The following is a 27,275-nucleotide window of genomic DNA, read 5'->3' on the forward strand; positions in this document are numbered from 1 at the left end:
TTATTTGGTACTTTAATCTTACACAATTTAAGTATATAAGATATAAAGAAATAAAGGGAAAATATAAACAAAATATATCAAACCTTAAGTAAGCAGAGAAACATTTTGTTAAAGGAATAACTGAAATTATCAATATAAACCAATTAAGAATTTTTGGTGTGCCCATTTATTCAACATGATTAGGTAACTGTATCATATATATGCACCATACAGAAATATCAAGTATTTTTAAAAAACAGAACACTGAATATTTAAGAAGGTATTGTGGCCTTAATTAAATCCTTAATTCAGAAGGCACTTCAGTAACTTTCAGTGCTTCAAAGCCATGATGATCGTCACTGTACAGTACTGAAAAAATATGTATTTGTACCACGTACAAACAATAATTTCCAGTATTATGCAAGAAAATCTTGTTTCAGCCATTTTCTTTTTCTTTCTGTACAATTAAAAATAAAATGGAACATTAGTGTGATTTTTACAAATATTTTGTTTATTTTAATGAAGCTGGTACAGACAATGTCCATTTAAAACCCATATCCCAGGCCAAAAAGTACAAATTAAAATAAAAAAGAGCAGTGTTCTGTTGTACACACTTCTGCATGAATAACTTTATTAACTGCTAATGAAAATTAGAACTTTTCTGGGATCTTCTGACAAGATTTTTCTTTACTCTTAAAATGCTTTTTCTTCAGTGAAGCCATCTTTGGAGTTAGTCTTTACTCTTGCTTTATCTGTCGTCTTGACTCCAACCTGGTATTTCTCTTCTTTTGGTCCAGACCTTCAGATTTTAAAAGTAGCTTCAAGTTACGGAAAGGTCATTTTCCACGGTTCAGTTCTCCGAAAAACCTCCATCTCCCACTGAAAGTCATAGTCCAGGAGTGAAGCAATCACAAGCTAGAACTTCCGGGCCAATTAGAAATGTCATTACGAACACTTGAATTGGTCGACCTCATGTATCACAAGCCTGAAAATGCACAGTCCTGAAAAAGGTGGCCTCTCTGTGCACACATGTAATGTTTAAAAAGGAGAGGGCAGTATGAAGGGGTCTAAGGTTTGATCACCAAAAGTCAGCACAATGAAAACAAAACAATAATGAATGGGCACTAGAATTCAAATTACCAGATGTTTTAAAGACACAGGGGGTAGGGGTCAGTTTTCAATTAAATTCTGAACACCACATTACAAAAGAACTATTTTTAAAAATAAAAAAGGACTGAGGGAAAAGTAAATAAAATAAAAAGAATATCTAAACCGTTGAATGACCCCCTGTTTGTTCCTGATAAACTTCAATCACATCTTCTTCCTCCATTCCCAGCTGTAAGAGAAAATAAAAACATTTTAACAGAATATAAAAGCATGATTTTTAATTGACTGCAATTATGCAGCCACTGTTTTAAGGTACAGAAAGATACAAAGGGATCCACAGTTGTACTATTCCAAGATTAAGAATGCAGTTCCTTTAAAGACACATGGAGATATGTCTTTCCCTCAGATTCTATGTCAATGAAGTCATTTATTACTTTGCTAAGTCAATTTCACTTTCCAGCTTATTCGCTATATAAAACTTAAGTGTTGTATCGGAAAGGACCTTAAAAGAGTACTAAATCTAATGCAACATGTATTTCATAGTTTAAACAATAGTTTGATGGCATATTTCTAAAAAGCATTTTATTTCTAGATGTATGTAACTACCTGATAAAAATCTCTTTTCTTTTTCAAAAAACCTGATCACTTTGAAATACATGTGATTTTAGTTAAAAAAGAGATGCCTAAGGATTCATTTCCAAGTGGTTTGCTTGTCATCTAGAATTCCTTCTGGCATATAATTATTATTTTTTTGACAGTGACCACTCTCAATGCAGAAAAATTATCTATATATCTACTCTTATTCAATTCCTCCAGTTTTATAAGCTAGATTATCTTTCACTCCATCCCTTGTCAATTCTTACAGGAAAAAAGGGGGATCCTTTAAAATGCCTTTTATAGAAATTAAGCAAAGTATATAGGCAATTATCTTTACAAATTTCACATGCATTGAAATATCACAGAATTTTTTTTCTTACAGACATTACACTTACCTGTGGAGATATGTTCCAGACCGCCTAGTAGAGGCCTGAAGCCACAGTACCAAACCCTATATATATCGCTTTTTCCTACATATATACTATGTTTTTTCTTCTTTGGTATATCCAAATTGCCAGTATCACTATTCTTGTGCTTTGGGGCCATTATTGAGTAAAATAGGGTTACTTGAACACAAGCACTGAGATACTAAAACAGTCGATCTGAAAACCAAGACAACCACTAAGTGACTAACAAGTGGGCAGTACACAAAGCACGAATACACTGGACAGAGAGAAGATTCGCATCCCAGGCAGGACGGAGCAGGACAGCATGGGACAGCACAAGATTTCATCACACTACTCAGAATGGCGCACAATTTCCAACCGATGAATTGTTTATTTCTGGAGTTTTCCATTTACTATTTTAGGACCACAGTTGCTTGCAGGTAACTGAGACCACAGAAAACAATACTGCTAAGGAGGACTATTATATTAATAATGGTTGCCTCTGACCAATCAATGTTTATCTCTCTTTCTCCCTCCCTTCCCCTCTCTCTAAAAATAAATCTTAAAAAAAAATAATTAATGGTTGCCTGCTAAATGGGAATGCAGATATATTCAGAGTATATTTTCCATTTTATATAGTTTAATAGTTTGGTCTTATTACTTTTATTTTTAACTATGAGTCTTTATACAAAAAAGGAGAATACACAAAGGGGCACGGTGTCACACAGGGTGTAACCCAGGTACACCCTTATTGAGGATAAAGGACTCTGAATCTGTTCATTCCTGTGTGCAGCCAAGATTGAGAAACAATAGGTAGACTGAAATAAAAAACTAGCATTGTGTTCACTGAACTATAATGAACCACAAAAAACAAATGAAAAATAAAAATTTTAAAGTCTAAGATCAATAACCTCTAATAAGAAAAGTTTCATATATATTTTTTTAAAAACGTGAGTACTTTGTTTTTTTTTTAAGATTTTATTTATTTATTTTTAGAGAGGGAAGGGAGGGAGAAAGAGAGAGAGAGAAACATCAATGTACGGCTGCTGGGGGTTATGGCCTGTAACCCAGGCATGTACCCTGGCTAGGAATCGAACCTGTGACACTTTGGTTCACAGCCTGCACTCAATCCACTGAGCTACGCCAGCCAGGGATAAGTTTCATATTTTATAGGTGATGTTTTTATGCAGAATTTCAAAATATAAAAAAATTAAAGTATGCAAAGAAAACTAAAAATAAAACACAGGCTTCTATGGATTTAGAATTTTTAAGTGGTTAAATTGGCATTTGTGTTATGGTTATCTTGGCTGTGGTACACATATAAATATTCAATTATTAAAGATGCTATAAAACTTCATTTTAATTACACATATAGCCTGTTAAATACTGCAAGGAATGAAATTCCAAACATTACAAGGGAACCTTGAAATCAGGAAGGCAGCCTGTGTCTTCAAACTATGTACATTAGCAGAGATGAATGAACAATGGGGCAAGGAAGCCACTCCCTAAATATCTACTCTTTCTCACTGCTCCATTACTTTTCTGAAAATATAAGCTCTTAGTGATGATAAGGAAGTTGTCACCAAAATGCATTTAGTATCTGTTCTGTATTAAGAGATTATTTTAAGCTAAAACAGGGAAAAAAGATGAGTGTGGAACATCTTACTGTGCCAAAAAGTAAAGAAATGCTCAAGATGGTGGGTAGAAACTAAACCTTGGGGGGAAAGTTTGATGAGAAAGACAATCAAAAGTATGTCCCAACAAATAATGAAAGAGGAAAAACAACAATTACACAGTAAAGAAAAAAGTTAAATTGAGTGAAAAAAAATTAACATTACCTATCATTACACCCTGAGAAAGACACATCACCATTTATGTAGTATTCAGCCAAAAACATAATACATAACCCAGATCCAGGACTTCCTAGAAAATAACTAATCTGTATTCTTCAAAGATGTAAATGTCATAGAAGACAAGAATAGCTGAGGAAACATTCCACATTAAAGATGATTAAGGAGGCAATTGAATAAAATATGTTGATACTGAGCTGGATCCTGTGACAGGAGAGAAAATGTATTATAAAAGACACAACTGGGACAAATGACAAAATTAGGTTGTAGCTTAAAGTATTCTAATAATATGAAGTGTCCTAAATTTGATTAACAGCACTGTGGTTACATAAAATATATCTGTTCTTAAGAAATACACACTAAAATATTAAGTAGTAAATGGCCATGGTACATGCAACCTACTTCCAAATAGTTCATAGGGTATACATACCTAAATATATACATGGGGGTTAGGGAAGTATAATAAGTAAAGGTAGCAAAATGTTAAAAATAGGTGAATCTGGGTAGAAGAGAGTACAATTTTTTGTACTACTCTTGCAACTTTTCTGTAAGTTGAAAATTAGTCTATAAGTTGAAAATTAGTTTAAGATAAAAACTTTTTAAAAGATGGGGAAAAAAAGATGGAGACATGTCAAAAAGAACACAGACACCAGCCTGAAGAGGTCCCTCACTGGCCAGTATCTTAAGAAGAATATTCACAGTTTCAAAGCATCTCCCCACAAATGATTAATTACAAAGAGAAACAATAACTTCGCAATGGAGAAATCTGGCAGTTACCACATTAAGTAACTACACCCATAACAAGACAAAGAGCCATCAGTACCTCCTGATGCGATGCACTCAGAAGTACACGGCTTCGCTCTGTGCCACTTGTACCAAAAATGCAAAACTGAATCTATGTAATCACGAGGAAACATCAGACAAACCCAAATTGAAGAAATATATAAACATAGAAAACAGTCCACATAATACAATAAAACAAATTAAAACAGAGCATTAAAAATCATGATAAATCAAGATGACAGAGCCAAATATATTAATATACACTAAGCTTCTATATGAAATTCTCAAGATGGGTCAAAGTCAAAATCAAACCATAAAGGTCACCATCACCATGAAAGTGTACCAGAAAATCTGCCAAATTTGAGGAATATCTGTCCTTCTTCAAAAAGACACAGTATGTGCCTTATGACAATCTCTGTACCCCATTCCACTTTCAACTTCTCTTTATATTGGTACTTTTGAAGGCAATATATGGGAAGTTCAACTCAAATGATTATTTTTTTTCTCTGACAAATGATATATCACTTAAATCACAGAATATTCAAGAAATGGGCAGTTTACCATGAACCAAATCATTCAATGCGGAATTTAAAATTTTTCTTGACTTAAAGAAGAAATTGTACTCACTTCTTTTGGAGTGTGATTATCAGCAATTCTCTGACCTTCAAAGAGAAACCTGAGTGAATTCATTGGAACTCCCTAAAAAGGCAAAAAACATATATATATATATATATATATACACACACACACACACACACACAAATCTTAGAAGAGATAATAAAAACTTTGATGCACAAAAAAGCAAACATGAAAGCTTCAACAGAATACATAGAACATAAAATTAGCTAATTGTTTCATCATAATTACAATTTATTGAGTACAAATTATTTGCAAGGCCATCCCTGTCCCAAGCATTTTACATACATAATCATAATTGTCCATCACCTTATCTTCATTTTACAGCTAGGGAATCAAAGGTAAGGAGAGGGCACACATCAAGCCAAGATTTTAAGGCCAAATCTGTTCTAAGCCAGTGCTCTTGACAACTATTTTACAGTTTCCTCTGAAATTTGTAAGGTAACATAAAAGATAAAATCAGAAACTGGATGAGCACCCTCACTCACGTCCAACTGTACAAGCAAAACTGGTTTTAAAAAGATTAAATCATAGAAATATGATAAGAGCATCACAGCTGATCAGATAAGCTACAATAAACCTGCCAGACGGCATAGATAGCACTGTATCACAAAAGATATTAAAATAATTTTTAAATCACTTATTCAACAAAATAGCTAAGATATGACTCATGCAATGAGAAGTAACTTCACTAAGTACAAATCAAGAATCATTAATTTAGTCCAAAAGTATTATGAAAATTTTGCTCAATACTTAACATATTAAGATTTTCAGTGCTTAAACATGGTCCCAAAAGTAACATCCAAAATTAAAACTATCTTTCAATATGTACTACACAGAAGTACATAAGGCCACACACACTTACCCTTCATTTCACTAAATTCATTCAATTTCACACTTAAATTCTTTCCAGGGCATATATTAAATAAATATAATTGACTAAGGTAGAATATTCTTTGAGTTTAATTTAATTATAGGACACACTGAATTATAGGTCAAAAATGTTTCTATAGAAACCAATCAATAAACACAAAATGGAAAAATGACTCAATAAATATTTACTTTTTGTACTTTTCAATCTCTACTGGGTATTACATAGCTCCAACAAATTAAGCTTCCTATTCCTTGCATGTTATTAAGTAAAAGAAAAATATTATCAAGCCTCTGTGAACTAAGTATAAACATCTTTTCTAAAGACTGAATACTCTGAGCCACCCTGTCCGGTGTGGCTCAGTTGGTTGGAGCATCATACAGTAAGCCGAAAAGTGATAGATTCAATTCCCAGTCAGGGCGTATGCCTAGGTTTCAGGTTCAGTCTCCATCAGGGTGTTTATGAGAGGCAACCGATCAATGTTTCTTTCTCACATTAACATTTCTCTCCCTCCCTCTCTCCCTTCCCTTCTCTCTAAAATCAATACACATGTCCTTGACTAAGGAGATAAAAAGTTGGAAATGATTCTAAGTTGATATTATATTTTAATTATCTCCCCAAATTTAGCACCTTCCATAAACTTTTGCTTTGTGATTTACTTCTTTACTTTGCTGTTTTTCCTCAATAATCAACTCCTTGGTATATAGATGGAGAGAGAACACTATATAATTTTCTTCAGAATTGTTGTGAGGGCTAAATACAATGTGTCTTAGTACCTAGCATAGCACACTTAATATTTGTTTCTTTCCCTTGGTGAACACTCAATTTTAGTGCTCATCAGTATTATTACAAATGTGAACTAGTTGAGCCCCAATTAATAAGATTTTACCAAGTTTAAAAATATCAAAAACGGAAAAGACAAAAATGTTTACTGTTTTACATATCCTATAACTCCTAGGTAATCTCTTTTTCTTCTAGCCAAAGCGACTTTTATATAAGTTGTAAATTTTAACTGTAAAAAGAAACCATCTAAAAAACCTCCAATACTTGTGTTAATATCATGTGACACAATTCGATGACTAAAATATATTTTGGTTATCTCCTATATCTGGATGGTCCGTAACTTGAAACTTTTTGACTTTATAATGATCCATAAGTGATGTGTGTGCTGTAGAAACTGTATAGTTAAACCTTGAACATGGGTCTGAGCTGCATGAGGCCACTTACATGCAGATTTTTTTCAGTAAGTGTATACAGTATTATAGATGTATTTTCCTTATGTTTTTCATAACTTTTTTCTCCAGCTTATTTTGTTGTAAGAATACAGTATGTAATACATATAACATATAAAATAACCCCTACGATGTTCAAGATCAACTGTACTTCAGATTTTGAATTTTTATCTTTTCCCAGGCTAGTGGTATACAATAAGATACTCTTTCATGATGCTGGGCAGCAGCAACAAGCTGCAGGTCCCAGTTAGCAATGTGATCACAGGGACAGACAACCAACATTCCACAGAGCACTGTGTTGCCAGCATTTTTTAATATTGAGTTCTAAGCACATTTAAGGTAGCCTAGGATAAGCTGTGACTTTCAAAAGATCAGGTGTATTAAATGCATTTTTGACTTACGATATTTCAATTTATGATGAGTTTACTGGGACACAACCCCATCATAAGTCCAGGAGCATCAGTACACTAATTCCAATTACATTTATTTAAAATTATATTTTATTACTAATGATAATGGGTAGCATTTATTAAGCATTTTTTCTCTCTCTCTTTTTTTTTTCAATGTGTGCTTGCCTCTCACTCACCCACTACCAGGGACCTGGCCTGCAACCCAGGCATGTGCCCTTACTGGGAATCAAACCAGCAACCCCTTGCTTGGCAGGCCCGCATTCAATCCACTGAGCTACACCAGCCAGGGCAATTAAGCAGTTTTTATGCATCATGTTAAGAGCTTTATGCAGGTCATCTTATATCTTCATGGGGTAGGCTCTGTAATATTCCCATTTTACCAAGTTCCTTAAAAAAAAAAAAAGATTTTATTTATTTATTTTTAGAGAGAGGGGAAGGGAGGGAGAAAGAGAGGGAGAGAAACATCAATGTGTGGTTACCTCTCGTGTGTTCTCCACTGGGGTGCCTAGTCCACAACCCAGGCATGTGCCCTGACTAGGAATCGAACCAGCAACCTTTTGGTTCACAGGCCAGCACTCAACCAACTAAGCCACACTAGCCAGCCAGGGCTAAGTTCCCATTTTACTAAGGGGGAGACAAGGCACATAACTTATTCTTACTCAAACAGTGGTAGAGCCCATATTTGAATCTAGACAGGTTAAAGGACTTAATAATCTAGTTCACGAAGGCCAAAATTTGTGAGAATTTGGTATTAATAAATTAGATTTCTATATGATTTTTAAAAGAGAAATGCTTGATATTAAAAGCATAGAATGCAATTAGCAGTAATCTTTACTATTATATATAAAAATAATAAACAGTACTTAAAGATAATAATGTTAGTACTTAAATTTAACATATGGCTATACTTTTCGTTACAAACAAGAAAATTTCATACTGATCGATAAAATGTACTTGCCTTAATTATACATACTGGTAAGCCATAAAGATAAAGAAAATTAGTGACAAAGAAAGCACTGTATTTAATACAATAATATACAAACCTGTCTTTGACAGTATGATTCTTTGAGTTTCTTGAGATGTGTTGTCATTTTCACTTTGAAGTGAATCTCACTGCTATCCTAAGGAGATACAAGAAAACAATTATCCCTCTTTGTGTAAATTATTTGCTTTGCTTGAAACAAATTATTTAATTACACAAATAGAAACAAACCTTGTCACCTGTATTTTCCCACCAAAATATTTTTTTGTATTCATAACAGGTATTATTAAAACACTTTAATCACAGCTTTATACCCATTTTAAAAGAAATTTAATAAAACAAACATAAAGACAATCTGTCTTGAATTTTTTAATTAGCAGCATAAGTAAAAGCATGTATGTCAAGAGAATGCATTGCTTCATAATTGTATGTTCATTCTATATTTAAAATAAAAGGTGAATTATCACAAACCCCCCAAAGCAACTCAAAACAAAAAAGTACCTCCCCAACAACTGACATGTTATTGAAGGTGGTCAAACTACAAGAGACATGCAAGGCCTGTCCAGAAAGTATCCAGCCATGTGCTATGAAAAATAGACACATTTATTGAAGATACAAGGAACATTTACATAGGACAATCATACCTCAGCCAGCCGCTTTAGAAGGTGGCACCTTGAGACCTCTGAGTTCTCCCAGAATCTCTTCCACTGCTTAAAACACTCTGTAAAATCCTTTGTTGGAATCGCCATCAGCTACCCCATCATATATATTTTCCTCAATTCTCACCGACAGTCTGAAATGTCTTCCCTTTCAAAGGTGATTTTAGTTTTGGGAAAAGTCAGAAGTCACAGGGCACCAAATCTAGGCTGCACAGGGGCTGAGTCACCTGGGGCCTTCGATGTTTTGCCAAAAAACTCTGCACAAGATGTGATCCATGACCAAGTTGCCCATAGCTACAGCCTTCTGCATCATCCCAATAGTTTCCAAAGAGGAATGTTCCAGCTTAATGCCAAATTTGATGCAGATTCATTGCTGTACTAGCTCAGTCATTTTGAATGAGACAGCCACACAGTACACATGCTCACTCAATGGCATCTACCACCCCCACTGACTAGTACAGTGAAGTCATCATTGTTCACACATGCGCATTCCAGTCTACTCTCCTTGACTGCCAAGTTACACCAATGTCAAGCAAACCGTTCTCATTACGTTAACAATGTCTGGAATTTTTCTGCACAGACCTTGTATACCATAAAATAACAGACGGAAAAATTTAATCCTGCCATAGAAAGTCACCCCAGAATCTGGTTTCTCTCACATGATAAAATGATTAAGAACGTGAGTCAGTTAAATAGATTTGTGGGACCACAAATTTTTTTTCTTTTTTTTTTTCAATTCTTTTCTTCTACCCAGACTGTCAAGCAAGCTATCAGGCAAATATCAAGAATAAATATTAACATGTGCATATTGTAAAGTTTCAAAGCTAATTCCTATGCCTGCATATCATACTCACAAATTATACTAGAAGTTGAACATTTACAATATTTTTGCGTCTGTAATTGTAAAGAAAAACAAATTCTCTTTCTATGGATATCATTAACAGACAAAATATCTATACCATAACTTCACACCATACACTAAGATCACATCCAGATGAATTAGAGGTAACACTTAGTTTTTTTTAGTATTTTCTCTTCTTAAACAGAGATTTTCCCCTATCTTTACATTGACAAATCCTCATTCTAAAGCAAGATTTAACCCTAGAAACCATTTTTGAAAAAGGAGATTGATAAATCTGACTCAAAAACATAAAGACAAAGTGGATTAGTGGTTGCTAGAGGCTAGGTGGAAAGGAGGATGGGGAGTTACTGCTGAGTACAGAATGTCTTTTGGGGTGATGAATATGTTCTGGAATTAAACAGTGGTAATGGGTGAACAGCCTTGTAAAAATACTGAAGTCACTAAATTATAAAATGGATTTTATACACTTTAAAATGGATTTTATGATATGTGAATTATATAAGATAACCCCAGAAAATAAGAAAAGAATATGAACACATAATCAATGGAAGAATATAAACATAGTAGACCAAAAATTATACCTCACTAATCAGAGAAATGTAAAATAAACAAAATTTTACCTATTATACTAGCATGACATTGAAGGACTAGTAATACTGCATGTTTGGTAGAATGTAGGGAAATGGAACTCTAATATTTTGATGGTGAGAGTCCACCAATTATTTTGCCCTTTAAAAGAGCAACTATGATAATGCATTCTTCCAACAATTTTCAGCTAACCTTAATTATCAATCAACATCTCAAAAACAGTCAATAAGATATAAGCCAGCAAAATGAGGTGCAAGAAAAGGGAAGTGGGTCTCAAAAAGAGCTGAGACGGCCCTTTGTTTAAGGTGGGCCCTAGCCTTATCATTCAATACTATTTAATGTATTTGCCACTGAAGCATATTAAGAAAAAGGTTTTATTTGAAGAAATTAAGGTGACTTAAATCTGCCCTGAAGAACAATTAAAATACAATCAGCCTCTTCTACCCCCAACAGTTCACAGCAAATTTTAAAACACCACTTTAAAATAATTTGCCTTACTTAAATCGCTTCTCCTGTGTGTCAGAAATTATTCCCATATTCAAGAGTCAAAAATAATGAAACTCACCTGTCCAATAACTTTGAGTTTAATGTATTCTCCTTCCTTCTTATCGCCCAAGTCCTCAGTTGAAGGTTTTGCCTCCTGAAAAAAAAAAAAGTAATTTTAGAGATAAAAGTTCCTATATGCTATTTTTATTACTCTCTTATGAGTAGTTATTACTTCAGCACAGAGTACAAAATCTGCACCTGAGAACACAAAGATCATTTATTTTCTCGGCCAGTCAATTAAGCAAAAAAGGTCCTAAGTCAATTGGCCCAAACACCAGTTCACTAGAAATCAAGAGAGAGGTCTCTTTTATTATACTATCCTACAGTAATGGTGGTAAAATTTCACTGTCCATCAGAATCACCTCAAAGACCTGTTAAGACTCCCAGTTTATTCTGTGGGTCTGGGGTTGGCCTGTAATTTGCATTTCTAACAAGTTACCAGGTGGTGTTCCCGCTGCTCATGCTGCCCGGCAGAGGGACAACCTGGAGACCATTAGCCAACAGTCAAGTCCTATTAGTCAAAGGAAACTCAGCACTCCATGAATTCCTAACCAAACGCTACTACAAAATTATCTTCTCACAGCCTTCTGGGAGAAGTTAACTTCTCCAATTACAAAACTCTACTAAGAAATGTAAAATAGTCATATCAACATAAGCAGTCTATTTAGCAAGGATTTAGGAAGAAAAATCAAATAGCAAAGTACTGCCTAATGCATCCCTGAATCAAAACAAACCAGTTTTATATTATCTATTATTTTAGACATCTGAAGCAATATATCCAATTTTAGATTAGGCTTGGCTAAAAAAAAATCAGAGGAATGTGAACTGAAATAAGGAAAAAGTACAAACAGGCTAAGTAGGAAAAGGAAAGAAGAAACAAAACTGGAAAAGAGAAGAAAAGAGGGTCATAAAATACTTTCAAATGAAGGGATACTGAACAGAAAATGAAATTAACAGAATAAATTATTTCAAACCACTTCGTCATGAAGTAAAAGTAAGTCATTTTTAGTAAAGGAGGTAGGCTGGAAATTTTCACTTGGCCATCAAATTATCCACTTATTTAAATATATACTCTATTATTCACAACAATTTCAAATTGCTAATCCAAACTTGGTAAGAATATAACCGATGATGTTGTATTTTACAAGTAAAATCACAGGGCCACTACCTGTGTATCTCATGCCAATAACTTAAAACTAGTAAACAAGCTATTTAACACTCAACATTTAACAGAACCTCTTAAATTAGAAGTACCTTTTAACATGAACATACAGGTTAGAGTCTAGGGAAATGCTTAGATTAACAGAATTGACTTTGTTAGTGTAGATTTTTGCCTGCTTTTCATTCTGCAGAACTTTCAACATTTGCTGACTACTGCATATTACAGCAGCAGGCAAAATTAACCTTCTTTAGTGAAACAGTATTTCACATGAAAACCAGAAGACTGTCTTCAAAAAACAGCCTCACCACATTTCCATGAATTTGTATTCATAGTAAAACAGTTGCTTCTTCCTTTAAGTTTTCTAGTGAGGGTGAGGATAGCTTATTCTATGCAGTGAAGGGCAAAAAAAGCAACAAAGCCCTGAGTTCCCTCTAACTGGGAGGAGTGTTAGTAAAGAAGCTTTGTTTGAGTTAGCACAAAGAATCATCCATCCACCCCCCCGCCAAGCCTACCAGCAATACATCAGCACAATAGGGTGATTCTGCTCCAGTATTTCCTTGATAGGATAGCTACAGAGGCTGCTCAGGACAAGAACTCTTTCCCTTCCATTGCCCACACTGGTTCAGAAAACTCTTTTAAAAGCACAGCTTCTCTTACCGTATAACTACCCTGATCAAAAAGTATTAATAGCTGCCAGTACTTCAAGGTCTAGAAGCAAATCCCAAAGCACTCCACTGAGTCCCTCCATTATCAAGCTCAACTCTCATTTTTCTCTTACCAGTTTTTTTTGTTTCTTTTCCTTTTTCTTCTTACCACTTTCTTTACAAATCTAAGGATTCTGTTAAATTGGACTATTGACTGTTCCCCAAATACGCCCATTAGCATTTTTCTACCTTAGGCCCTTTGTGGTCTCTGTTTCCTTTACCAGGATTATACATCCTCCCTCAGGCTCTCCTGAAATCCTCTCAGAAATCCACTCCAGGCATCATCTAAAGACCAGTATTGAAAAAACTCTTCTAGGAACCACAGCACTCCTCAGCCTTCCAAATGAGATTACCGTAATATTTTCCTTTAATGCTACTGCCATTTATTCATACCTTTTATAGCATTTATTCCCAATTTAAAAACACTCCATCTCAACTGGCTTCTCTAATTGTTGTCCTCTTTTTCATCAGACTTCTTACAAGAGTACTCAGCATTTGCTATCTCCACTTTCACTCTCAACCCACTGTAATCTGATTTATCCCTCACCATTCCAATTGACATTGCTCTCACCAAGATTACTAGTTCAACTCCTTACTACTAATCAATGGACAATTTCAGATCTCCTCTTCAACTCTCTAACACAACAAACACTTCTTCCTTGATGACTTCCTTCCTTAAGCCTCCACCTTTGACCTCCAGGATTCCATTCTCTCTTCATTTTGTCCATTTCCTTAAATACTCGTGGCACGTCTGGATTCTGCCTTCAATTCCCTGCTTCTTCTTTGTCTCTCGAGGTGACCCATGATTACAACTATTTCTAAGATACAGCATACCTCACTCTATTGCACTTCACAGATGTTGCCATTTTATGAATTGAAGGTAAGACCTTCCACCAGCAAAAAGATTACAAGTCATTTTACTGCAGTGGTATGGAACAAAACTGGCAATACCTCTGCCTGTACTAATAACTGTTAAATCAGTCTCTCCAACCTGACAATTTTCTGAGTTTCACACTCACTTATCCAACTACTTGAATATTTCCACTCTGGATGTGCCATGGGTACCCTCAATGTAAGTGTCCAAAACCAAATGCTTTCTTTCTAACTTTTCTGTTAGCTTTAACTCCTGGTCCTACAAACCAAAATCAAATTAAAAAGCCTACAACTCCTCCTGGATTCCCAATTACAATAAACAACTGCCATGCATTCAAATGCCCACAAAAAAACTTGGAGGAAAGTCATAACTGCCTATTCTTCCTCTCTTAAATCTCACACTTAATCATTCATCATCCTAACAATTGTCTTCAAGGCTCTCAAGTCTAGCCCATTCTCTACTAGACACTGCCTTAGCTCAGGCACTCATTCTTGCCCATTAACATTACTGCAATAGCATAACAGAGAACAATCTTGGTCCCTTCAATTAATTCTCCAAACTACCACCAAGTCACTGCTCTAAAATGCAATCCAATCAGCCCAGAAACCTCAGGGTTAAGTTCAAACTCCTTAGCTGACAGACACTGGTCCTTCATGAGAGCTGGTCCCTGTCTGGCAATCCAGCCTTACTCTCCCCCCTCTCTCTTGCTAATACTATTCTTTGCTCTACCCAAACTGTACTATCTACAATTCCTTGAGCAAGGCACTCTCCACCCTATCTCCACTATCTCTCTACATACAAATTCCTTCTGCTTGAAATACTCTTATCTGTGCCACTCCCCTTTCAAGACAACTGAGGCACACTGCCTACAAAATTATTTTCCTGAAAACTCTAACTGTTCCCATACTTTTATCTTTTATAACCACAAGTTTATATACGTATCTGTATCTCCCAGCAGACCAAGTTCCTATTGGTATGCCTTATTCTTCTTTGCATTTCTAGTCAAGTATAGTGCCTAAAACTTTGAAGATATTCAATATGCTTGTTAAGTAAATTAATGTTTTCTGTGACTATTCTGTATGTCTTGTCTTCCCTATAAGTTTACAAGGAGAAATCCAAGTTTTCATCTTTATAACCTCTATAGTGTCAGGCAAATACTAGGCAATTGTTTAATGTTGTTGAATTAAGCTGACAGCACTATTTTCTGTATTGTACCACAAAATCTTACTAATGCTTCATACTTCTACTACATACAATAGTCAAAACAAAAATCCTTTCAGTTTTTGGGGGGTTTTTTTAGGATTTTTTTTTATTTTAATTGTTGTTCAAGTACAGTTTTCTGCCTATTACCCCCATCCCAGCCCACCCTTCTCCTTTCAGTTTTTTATATTCACAGTTGGGCAAGAGATAATTCACTTCAATTTCCTAAGAACATAGAAAGATTAGGATTTGAAATTTCCAAAAATAAGCTGCCCCTTTCTCTGTTCCATTTTGAAGAACTCTTCCCAACTCGGCAGCACTATAGCAGTGTCATCTGTACCACTTGTTTAATAGACCCATGTTTGCCTAATGCAGCCATCCAACTTTTCATATGCTCTTTTCTTCCTTTTGATAAACTAGTCTGGAAAATGAGATGATCTTGGACAAAAAAGGCCAAAGTTTGTCTCCAGTGATCTCAGTGTCTTTTGTATGCTGCCTTTCCTTCTCTCCCCTGTAAAAAAGCAGCCAATACAGAATGGTATGGCACACTAGCTACAAAACAGTGAAAGCATTCAGCACTGGGTCTGGGACACCAGGTCATCAGAGAAAACAGAATCCCAGAGAGGGCTGATTGGTTTAGCTGTAAAGGATACACAGCTCCAAAGCAGAAGAAACTGGCAATGGAAAGAAAAGTAAATGTATGTGCAAGATCAAAGAGAAGAACCAGAAACCTCCACATTTTCAGGAACCTGTCACCCACAGAAAAGTCATGTTAAATGGAATGACAAAGGAATTTATCAAGCACCAAGCACTATCAACTTTTTTTTCGAAGACATAGAAGGAACAGATTGAAAATACAAGATGGTCGGGGATCTGAAAAGAGACCTTAACTGGAAAGGAGAGAAGACACAGGGTCCTCATTCACAAATGTTCAAAATTCATGAGAAGTACTTCATTGCGCAAGATCAAAGTCAAAGAATAAAAAGTCTGCTCAAAGGCACTCTGGCAATCAGTATGTTGACAATTCAATCAACTGGAGAGAGCATCACATTTAACTACCCCAATCTGTCACTAACCCTTCCAGTTGTATGAGCATTGTTCATTCTCCTATAAAAGGGGGCAGCCCTGAGGGGGCCCAAACAAAGAATACATTTATTCTCTTTGATGACAATGATAAATCTGTTCATTTTTCTTTAAATTTTTAAGTTTTTTTATTATTGTGTTTTTTCTATTACCATTTTGTTCATTATTCAAGATGTGATAACAGTATCCTGGTTTTATAAAAAGTCCACTTTTAGATATATATTAAAGTATTTAATAATAAAGATAAAATAATGTGATATCTGGGATTGGCTTCAAAATAATGAGGGAGTGGAATGGGGCAGTATAGACAAAGTAAGATAGGCCAAGAGATGAGTATATGGGTACAATTATACATACTTTAAAATGTTCCACAATAAAACATTTCATAAAAAATGCAAGGTTTCCAAAAATTCTGTTAACCATAGGTCTTATTATAATACATCAGCTTATTTCATTTTATTTCCTAATGAAGAAAACTCAACAAGAGTTAAATTGAATAATTCTAATATTTATATCCACTATTAAAAGATACAAACCCCAAAACTACAATAAAGTCATCTCACAGTTCAGTAGATATACCACTATTCTAAAAACACGAAAATACATATACACCTTCATTTTTATGCTGCATATGTTTAAACTTAATGAGAGTACTGGAGATTTGAAATGCAACTGACCAGATTTAGCTCCATAACTTCAAGGTTTAAGTAAAGCTGTCCAGATACTGGGTCTGCTGGAAATTTACATGCAACCCTAGAATTCTGTTTAAATGCTAGCTATTCACAGACAACATCACAGGAACTAAAAATTATAACTGAAAATTGTACTGGTTTTGTAAAACATCCTCTTTGAGCCTCGACTATGCAAAACCTGGAAAAAATTGGTATGATGTACCCAAAAGTACCAGCAAACAGATTTAGAGGTATAGCAGATTTTGTTAATTACCTACCCAATATGCATTTTCTTGCATTTTCTCCCTCTTCCTTACAAAAGGAAACCTAAATATGGCCAGCTAAAAAACATATTTCTCAGCTTTTTTATGGCCATGTGATACTATGCTGACCAATGAGACAGGAGATGACTACTTTTTTATATGTAGTTTATTGATTATGCTATTACAGTTGTCCCATTTTCCCCCTTCATTCCCCTCCAACCTGCACTCTCTCTCCTACCTACATCCCCCCGCTTTAGTTCATGTCCAGATGTCATACTTATAAGTACTTTAGCTTCTACATTTCCCATATTTTCTACCTCCATCTATGCTACTTATTCTCCATACCTTCCCCCCTCTCTCCTCTTCCCACTCCCCTGTTGCTATCCCTCCATGTGTTCTCCATTTCTGTGGTTCTGTTCCTGTTCTACTTGTTTGCTTAGTTTGTTTTTGCTTTAGGTGTGGTTGTGAAAATCTTCTCTTTCTTAGGTAAGTCCCTTTAACATTTCATAAAATAAGGGCTTGGTGATGAACTCCTTTAACTTGACCTTATCTGAAAAGCACTTTATCTGCCCTTCCTTTCTAAATGAAAGCTTTGCTGGATAGAGTAATCTTGGATGTAGGTCCTTGCCTTTCAGGACTTGGACTACTTCTTTCCAGCCCCTTCTTGCCTGTAAGGTCTCTTTTGAGAAATCAGCTGACAGTCTGATGGGAACTCCTTTGTAGGTTTCTTTCTCCTTATCTCTGGCTGCTTGTAGGATTCTTTCCTTATCTTTAACCTTGGGTAATGTAATTATGATGTGCCTTGGTGTGTTCCTCCTTGGGTCCAGCTTCTTTGGGACTCTCTTCCTCGAAGTCTATTTCCTTTGCCAGATTGGCAAAGCTCTCCTTCATTATTTTTTCAAATAACTTTTCCACTTGTTGCTCTTCCTCTTCTTTTTCTGGTGCCCCTATAATTCAGATGTTGGAACCTTCAAAGGTGTCCTGGAGGTTCCTAAGTTTCTCATTTTTTTGAATTCTTGTTGCTTCATTCTTTTCTGTTTTGTTGTTTCTTTCTTCCTTCTGGTCCACTCCATTGATTCGAGTCCCAGTTTCCTTCCCATCACTATTGGTTCCCTGTGCATTTTCCTTTATTTCACTTAGTGTAGCCTTCATTTATTCATCTAATTTCCAGCCAAATTCAACCAATTCTGTGAGTATCCTGATCACCAGTCCTTTGAACTGTGCATCTGGTAAGTTGGCTATCTCTTGGTTGCTTAGTTGTGGTTTTTTTGGAGCTTTGATCTGTTCTTTTGTATGGGCCATTTTTTTGGTCTTGATATGCCTGTTATGTAGTAAGGAGCAGAGCCTTAGGTGTTCAACTGGGCGGGGCAACCCAGTTGCTGGGTTGTGACACTGTATGTGGGGGAGGGGGTCGGAGAGGGAACAATTGGGCTTGCTCTGCTCTATGATGGATTTCAGTCACTTCTGCTGCTTACCCCCAAGCAAACTGGGCCCTTCTGGTGCTGGTTCCCGGGTGGGTGGGTTTGTGTATGTTTTAGGACCCTGTGGGTCTCTCCAACAAACTCTCCTATGAGGCTGGGAGTCTCTCCTGGCACCTCAACCCCCACAGGTGTTTTTAATCAGTGATTTGCAGTTTTATTTCCCCTCGCTGGAACCCTGGCCTGTGTGGTCTATCTTGCTCCCCAGTTTTGCCTGGTTTATCTGCATGCGAATGTGGGACCGCCCGGTCCGCCAGCTTCCTTGTGCGCTGTCTCCCAGCTTGCTGGGTCCGTCTGCTGCCACCCTGCACCCAGGGTCTGCCAGCCGCCACCTACAAGCCTGGGGTCCACCAGCCACTGTTTTGCCTCGAGCACTCTCTGCCTGGCTGCCAGTCTCCGCCCCTCCTTCCAACCTGGATTAATGTGTCTTCTTTAACTCCTTGGTTGTCAGACTTCCATACAGTTCAATTTTATGTCAGTACTGGTTGTTTTTGTTTTTAAGTTGTTGTCCTTATTTTGGTTGTGCAAGGAGGCACAGTGTGTCTACCTACGCCTCCATCTTGGCCAGAAATCTAGATGACATACTTTTTGCTGGTACATACTTTCTGACACACTTTTTTCCTTTGCTTCTACCCTTTATCCATCCCCTTCTCTTGCCTGATACAAAGACACAAAGTAAACTTTTTTTTTCGTGACTGCAAGGAGACAAGCATGAGCGTGAACACATCTGTTATGGATAAAGAAGAAAGAATATGAGGGCATTGTGGAACTGCCTTATCAGCTCTGAACTACTAATGTTTAGACTTCCTGTTTCATGAGAAAAATAAATTACATATTTGCTTAACCTAATATATGATACTTTCTGTTATTCAGTCCAAAAGCAATTGGAACTGACATAGAAGGTGCTATAAATAGGTATCATTTGGCATATGTTAAAAACAGGTCTCTAGAAAACTGCCTCAAATGCACATCAAAAGCAGAATGCTAATAAATTGTGGTACAGTCACACAATGGAATGCAATATAGCAGTGAGATTTAACAACATACAAATCTTCAAACAATCCTGAGCAAAAGAAGCCAGACACAGATGTACAATACATACTGTATGATTCCACTTACAAATTAAAATGTATACAACCAGGCAAAACTAATCTGTGTATCAGTAGTTAGGACAGTGGTTCTTAACCTGAGTGCTGGTGGCATGGATGTGATCAGTTTGTGAAAATTCAGCAAACGGTACATTTATGTGTTTTTCATACACATTAATCTTAAGTAAAACCCTTAAAAACAACTGGCCCTAGATATTCAGAACAAATCCAACAAACAACTCCACCCTTCCTTCCTTTAAGTCTTTCCTTCAGATTATCATTAGCTCAGAAAAGGCAAATGAATGCAAAAACAATGGTCAAAATAAAAAAGTATAACAAATACAACATATCTAAATAGACTGCCCTGGTTGGTGTAGCTCAGTGTATTGAGTGCCTGAAAATCCAAAGGTTGCTGGCTGGCTCCCCAGATTCCCAGTCAGGGCATATGCCTAGGTTTTGGGCTGAGTCCCCAGTTGGGGGTGTGCAAGAGGCATCCAACCAATGTATTTCTCACACATTGATGTTTCTCTCCCTCTCTTTCTCCCACCCTTCCCCTTTCTCTAAAAATGAATAAATAAAATCTTTTTTAAAAATCTCGATTTGTTGTTCCACCTATTTATGCATTCACTTGGGACAAAACCCCCAACCGTGGCATAACAGAATGACACTCTATAACCAACTGAGCTACCTGGCCAGGACCCAGATGACTTTTTTAAATAAATAGAGTATCAACCCAGGCCGGTGTGGCTCGGTTGAAGTGTCAGCCCATAACCAAAAGGTTGCGGGTTCCATTCCCAGTCAGGGCACATGCCTAGGTTGTGGGATCTATCCTTGGCCTCAGTGCATATGGAAGGCAACCAATAGATGCTTCTCTCTCACATCGATGTTTCTCTTTCACTTCCTCTCTCTAGAAGCAATGAAAAAATGTCCTCAGGAAAAAATGTCCTCAGGTAAGGATTAACAAATAAGTAGAATATCAGAAAATTATCTACCAAAAAATCACAATTTTAGTAAATTCCAAAATGAGATACTAAACCAGTCTTAGAGAAAATTACCCATAACAAGCCCAATGACCTGGAAGAAGTAAATGATTTCATCTTGGAGATAAAGTTACCAGGTAACTATTGCTAACAGATTTAAACATCAGGAAGGTATACAAAAATATCAGAAAATAAAAACTACGCCATAACAACCAAACCTTAATAACAATGGGAACTGAAAGCAGAGGAAGAAGATACCTGCTGCTTCATGTTTTTGAGGCAATGTTCCAATTCCAGTTCTAGAATAGTGCTTTGGCCATATTGTGGCACTCAATAGAGTTATTAAATGAATGAATCCAACCACTTCAACAACTTTTACTAAGTATCCAGCCACTGTACTGGACACTTATGAAATAAAGGATGAATAAAGTCTGATTTTTGACCCTCAAAACTGAACAGTTCAGTGGAAAAAGGTACTTAAATAAATAATTTTTAATACTATGTATAAAAGCTATAAAAGAAACATTCTAACTGCTATGGGTGTCAAACCATAGTTTATGGACTGCTTTATAGTTTTGAAATTTGACCTATTCAAACAACCTTCATGAGTAACTCTAACTGTAACATATTCAGTTTCAAAATACTAGGAGATGTTGTTTAGGTCACATTTTCTTTAAAATGTTTTATTATAACCTATATATTTGCAATACCCACTAGCAGCAACCTCATGGATCTATCAGAGAGAAGATAGAATATATCGTCCTTCCAAAAGCATGAAATGCTTCATTATCACTACATGCACAAGCCATAACTATAGTTTAACATATTTAGTCTATGACAAATAGTATATTAACTATGAATCTTAATATATACCCAGCTCATCATATTCTCCTGTTATCTCAAACTTACACTACGACCAATAAACATCAACAGAGAAATGTAAGGAATACCGCAAGGAACAATGCTATTCTGACAGAATTAACACAATAATGTGGTAGATTTAGAGATAACTTCAAATTCTTTGTTACTCTTCCCACTGAGAAACGGAATCTCAATGTTTTTCCCTTGGTGGCTACAGTTAATAATGCTGAACTGTATATATATTTAAAAGCTGCTACGAAAGATCTTAAAAGTTGTCACAAGAAAAAAATTGTAACTGTGTGGTGACAGATGTTAACTAGACTTAGTGTGATCATTTCACAATATACACTATCGAATCATCACATTATACAAATAAAACTAATACATGTCAATTGTATCCCAATAAAAAATAAAGTCAGAAAGTAAATAAATAAATGCCTTTCCCCTGAAATCAGGCTAGCCTTAGTGATATGCCTGACCAACAAATGGCAGCAGTAACTTCCAAGGATAGGTCCTAGCAGGCTTGAGATTTTTTCCACCCAGGGTTCTCTGGGAGTACACATTCTCTCTGTGGGTCATAAAATGGTATGAGTCTGAATATCCCGGGGTCTCCATACTGAAAAGAACACATGATGAGACCACTCAGACCTTGAGACTCCATGAAGAGCCCATCCATGACAGCACCCAGCCAACCAAGTAATCCTAGCAGAGGCCCCACACACAGAGCAATGATGAGTCCAACTCACAGAGTCGTGCCCAAATTGCATATTTATGAGCAAAACAGAAGGCTGCTGTTTTAAGCCACTAAGTTTTAAGGTAGTTCGTTAGGTACCAACAGGTAACTGCTATTACATAATGCTTCCAAATCCCTGACTAACAATAAAAGGAAATTATCCAATGAGTCTGTCTGAGGTGGGGATGGGGAGAGTAAACCCTGTTAGAACAGCTTCAATTAGGATGTGAAGCAAATCAGTCATCTAATTATTACAAATTAACAGACCTGAACTGAGAGCTGTGCAGTCCATGCTGCCATTGATGATTTTGGTAAGGAAAAGAAACACTATAAACTTGAACAGAGGGAAGTAGAAGGGGAAAACATTTGTACAAATTACCCTTACTGGTTTGATAATAAGCTCTGGTTCTATATACACGCTTATTAGTGTTGCTGCAAGATGAGATTACGCTAATGGAGAGTACCCAAACAGATCTGTTATTTATTACAGCTAGTCCTTAAACTTTGTGAAGGAGCACATACTCTTAATGAAAGCTATAGGCCTTTTCTCCCTAAAAAACACACATGCACAAATACTCACAAAACACTCCATACAATTTCATTGGATTTTCAGCCTTTTAGGGTCCATGAACCTTGGGTTAAGAACCTATTTTAGAGTATTATTCAGTAATGGCCCCAAAAATCTATTGGATAATGCTGGAATTGATACAATTATAACAAAGTGTTTTACTCAAATTCCAAAAATAATATTTCACTAATAAATGGAAAACCCAGAATTTAAGTCCTGTGTGAATTTACTGTCTATCGGGGCATCCAACTTTTTGGCGTCTCTGGGCCACACTGGAAGAAGAGTTGTCTTGGGCCACACATTAAATACAATGAGACAAGTAATCACACACACACAAAAAACCTCATAATGTTTTAAGTATATTTATAATTTTGTGTTGGGCCACATTCATAGTCATCCTGGGCTGCATGTGGCCCATGGGCCATGTGTTGGACACCTGTGGATTTAACCTGAAGTCATTACTCAATTTCAGTATCTTAGCACCAGACAATAGCCTCCTTAGGGTACCTCAGAAAATACATTGTGTCCTGGCAGGAGTGACTCAGTGGACTGAGTGCCAGCCTGCAAATCAAACGGTTGCTGGTTCAATTCTTAGTCAGGGCACATGCCTGGATTGCAGGCCAGCTCCCCAGTGGGAGGCATGCAAGAAGCAACCACACATGGATATCCCTCTCTCTCTTCTCCCTCCTTTCCCCTCTATCTAAAAATAAGTAAATAAAATCTTTTTTTAAAGAAAATATATTGTTCTAATAAAACTTTCTTTAAATAAAAATTGTCTTTTAGAGACAATGGATGATATTGTACAGTAGTAGCTTGCGATTCTTATTCCCTTTTCAAAAGGCTTTTAAGGATAAGAGGTCAGCTTCCTACCTCCTTAAATCCTTAGTATTCAACATGTCATTGTACTGAGTCCCAATTATCAACAATGATACTGGTCTATCAGACTAGAACACATTCTTAAACTTTTTGGTCTCAGGACTTATATGACCTTAAAAATTACTTAGAATCCCATAAAATTTTTGTCAGGTTAGTTATACCTATTGAGGTTTACAATATTAAACATTGAAACTGAAAAGTGTTTTACAGGTAAAAAGTCATTTTAAAGTAACAGTAAATCCGTCATATATTAGCAAGTAGGGTTTGTTTTTTTTTTTCATTTTTTTACAGATTTTATTTATTTTTAGAGAGAGGGGAAGGGAGGGAGAAAGAGAGGGAGAGAAACATCAACGTGCAAGAGCTACATTGATCGGTTGCCTCTTGCAGGCTCCCACTTTTGCAATTGGGGACCTGGCCTGCAACCCAGCCATGTGCCCTGACTGGGAATCAAACCAGCAACCCTTGGGTTCACAGGTCGGTGCTTAATCCACTGAGTCACACCAGCCAGGGCAGCAAATGGTTTTGGTTTTTATTAAAAATAGTTTTCAAGGCCCTGGACAGGTAGCTCAGTTGATCAGAGCACTGCCGCCCTAAGGCAAGGTTGTGGTTCAATCCTTAAGGGCACTTACAAGAAACAACTGATAAATGCTTAAATAAGTGGAACAACAAATCAATGTTCCTCTCTCTTCCTCCCTCCCTTCCTCTCTCTCTCTAAAATCAGTTTTTAAAAAAATTGTTTTCAGCCCTAGCTGGCGTAGTTCAGTGGACTGAGTGTGGGCTGCGAACCAGACATCACAGGTTCGATTCCCAGTCAGAGCACATGCCTGGGTTGCAGGCCATGGCCCCCAGCAACTGCACATTGATGTCTGTCTGTCTCTCTCTCTCTCCCTCCCTTCCCTCTCTAAAAATAAGTAACTAAAATCTTTAAAATAAATAAAGAAAGAAACAATTGTTTTCAAAACAAAACTAGTGAGAAGAGTTGACACTATTTTTCATTTTTTCAAATTTCTTCAATGTCTGGCTTAATGGAAAGGAGCTGAATTTTCATATCTGCTTCTACATTTCAACCTGTTGTGGTAACACAGGTCATGTTAGTCTTTAGAAACTCCACTGAACACTCATGAAAGAATCAAAGTGAAAAAAGACAAATAATGTCTTAGTATTATCATGAAAAAAGTTTTGGCCTTGAGTTACCCCCCTAAGAATCTAAAGGCCCTCGGGCATAAGGCCACCTTTTTAAGTGTCTTAGGTCCTTTATTTCTTCCTTTATGTGTTTTTTAAATGACCAGAGGTAAAAATGCAGTAATAAATTCTACAATTTACTTTATAGTTCCTTCTGTACATTGCTTTTACCCAACTAGTAAATTTCAACATGCTTCCTAGTCACTTCTGAGCATCAAAATTAAAGGGTGATGAAACGAAACATTTACACCTGTTCTTTCGTCCCTGGCAACCGAGTAAACAACTATCTAGGGAGATACTTACAATGCCATTCCCATACCAACTTGGGAATTAATCTAGACTGTTAGTAATAAGATCCACCCAAAACAAATCTAGATTACAGTTAGGCTTTAAAAATGTAAATACATACGGCTATACTTTCAGGGATCATTTCCATAGTTCGTTATTAAAAATGTAAATATACATTTTGCACAACAGGACAAATCCACAAAAGCCTCACTTGCTATATAGTCAAGAAATAAAAAACTGAACTGGGTTACAAGCCAAGGAAGTGTATTAAAAGTTCAAGTACATTATGGAGTTGAATGAAAAAGCTTTCTAGATAACTATCACTAAACAAACAAAAGGTCCAAAAATATTTTAAAGAATCAAAGTTGCCTTAGGAAACAAAAACAGAAGGTTAGACACCCGCCTCCCAAAAAAACCCTTAATTCAAAATTAGCCGTAAGCCCGGTTAACTAGAAAAGGATGAAGAAAAACTTACCACAGACAATCAGATTCTCCTGACTGAGTGCAAATCCGAAGAATATTCTTGATATTAACACTGAGATGGAGCACTCTGCCATAATAGGCAGCTTTCCGCACATTCTGCAACTGCATTATATACACAAAGCTTTCCTATCTTTTCCTCAAAGGAATCAGACATTTTCAGGTTAAGGCCCAGAGGAAATGTTTTGTGTTGTTCAAGCAGTTTGCTCTACTTTGTTTCTTGATTATTCCGAGTGCTCTCTCACAACTGGAGGGTTGCTAAACCAATCCCGAGTAAGAAATGGAAAAGCACACGAAAAGCAGACAGCTCTGAACCCCCACATGGAAAAAGACTCGGAAAACAGCGGCAGCGGCCCGGCCCCAGCTGCAATCTGAACCGAAAGCACAGCTTTCTAGGTTTCCAGCAGTACCCGACAACAACGTCTCCCTCCCCCCGCCCCCACGTCCCCACTTCGGGACTAGCCGAAGATCAAGAACCAAGAAAGTGGAGTCTACCCGCTTCTAAGAGCTACAGAGCCTCCCAGGTCTGCAGAGGTTCTCTCCCGTTACATAACTGGGGCCTAGGGCTATACTTCTGCAATAGGTCCTTCAAAGAGGGAGGGAGATGAGTTCCCCAGAGACTCACCCTCCCAGCGAGGTAGCAGCTGAGTTCTGCAAGGGGGGTGACTTAAGGGAGGCCGCGATCAGAGAAGCTGGAACACTGAGAGTGATGAGCGAGCCCTGAGAGGGGCTGGACGGATCTCGGAGACCTGGCGGAAGGCCCTACTGCCTCTGGTTCTGGTCCACCCCCATCCCTGGCCAGACCAGTCCCCACCAGCCGACCCCCTCCCCCCCCCACCAGCCGTCGCTCCCCTCCCCCGCGTCTCCATCCCCACCAGCCCCAGCCTAGCGGCAAAGCGGACCTGCCAAGAAAGGCTTCGACCACCGCCATCAGACGGCTCCCAGTCCAATACCTGGTCAGACATGGTGATGGTGGCTTCACCCCGGGTCTCCGCACAGCAGCGGCCTCGGGTAGGTAGAACCTCGCTCCGGGGTTTACAAATCCGTCTCCCTTCCCCACAGCACAACACTATGCAGGGACTTCCGCTATGTCTTGCGTCACTTCCGCTACGCACTGGGAGCGGGGATGGGGGCGGGGGAAGAGGAGAGGCGATGTAGGAAAACGGGGCGGGGCGTGGACCGTACCGGGGACTGAAGTTTGGTTGCTCGTTTGCGGTGGTCCTGTGGGTGAATTAACTACAGTCCTGTGTGCTACACCGAAAACTAGGCCGTGCACCTGGATTTCGAGCCCATCCG

General features: G+C 37.2%; 1 protein-coding gene across 1 annotated transcript; it reads right to left on the reverse strand.

The window, feature by feature from the left end:
* Positions 1–467: 467 nt before the first annotated feature.
* On the reverse strand, positions 468–27,070 carry SUMO1 (small ubiquitin like modifier 1). The gene is made up of 5 exons (XM_045847612.1): positions 26,933–27,070; positions 11,508–11,582; positions 8,895–8,972; positions 5,330–5,401; positions 468–1,315 (listed from the first exon to the last, which is right to left on the reverse strand). Exons 1-5 carry the CDS (start codon positions 26,942–26,944, stop codon positions 1,247–1,249), a joined length of 306 nt encoding a protein of 101 aa, XP_045703568.1. The 5' UTR covers positions 26,945–27,070; the 3' UTR covers positions 468–1,246.
* Between the last annotated feature and the right edge of the window lie 205 nt (positions 27,071–27,275).

Source organism: Phyllostomus hastatus, unplaced genomic scaffold (assembly GCF_019186645.2).
Source record: "Phyllostomus hastatus isolate PE091 unplaced genomic scaffold, TTU_PhHast_1.1 phas_contig_57, whole genome shotgun sequence".
Taxonomy (NCBI): Eukaryota; Metazoa; Chordata; class Mammalia; order Chiroptera; family Phyllostomidae; genus Phyllostomus; species Phyllostomus hastatus.

Bases quoted from the DNA above. Each gene is read 5' to 3' on its own strand.
- SUMO1 (XM_045847612.1), bottom strand. The intron at 8,973-11,507 runs GTGAGTTTCATT...GTATCTCCTTAG, and splicing joins AACTCAAAGTTATTGGACAG to GATAGCAGTGAGATTCACTT. The intron at 1,316-5,329 runs GTGAGTACAATT...TTTCTCTTACAG, and splicing joins ATAATCACACTCCAAAAGAA to CTGGGAATGGAGGAAGAAGA.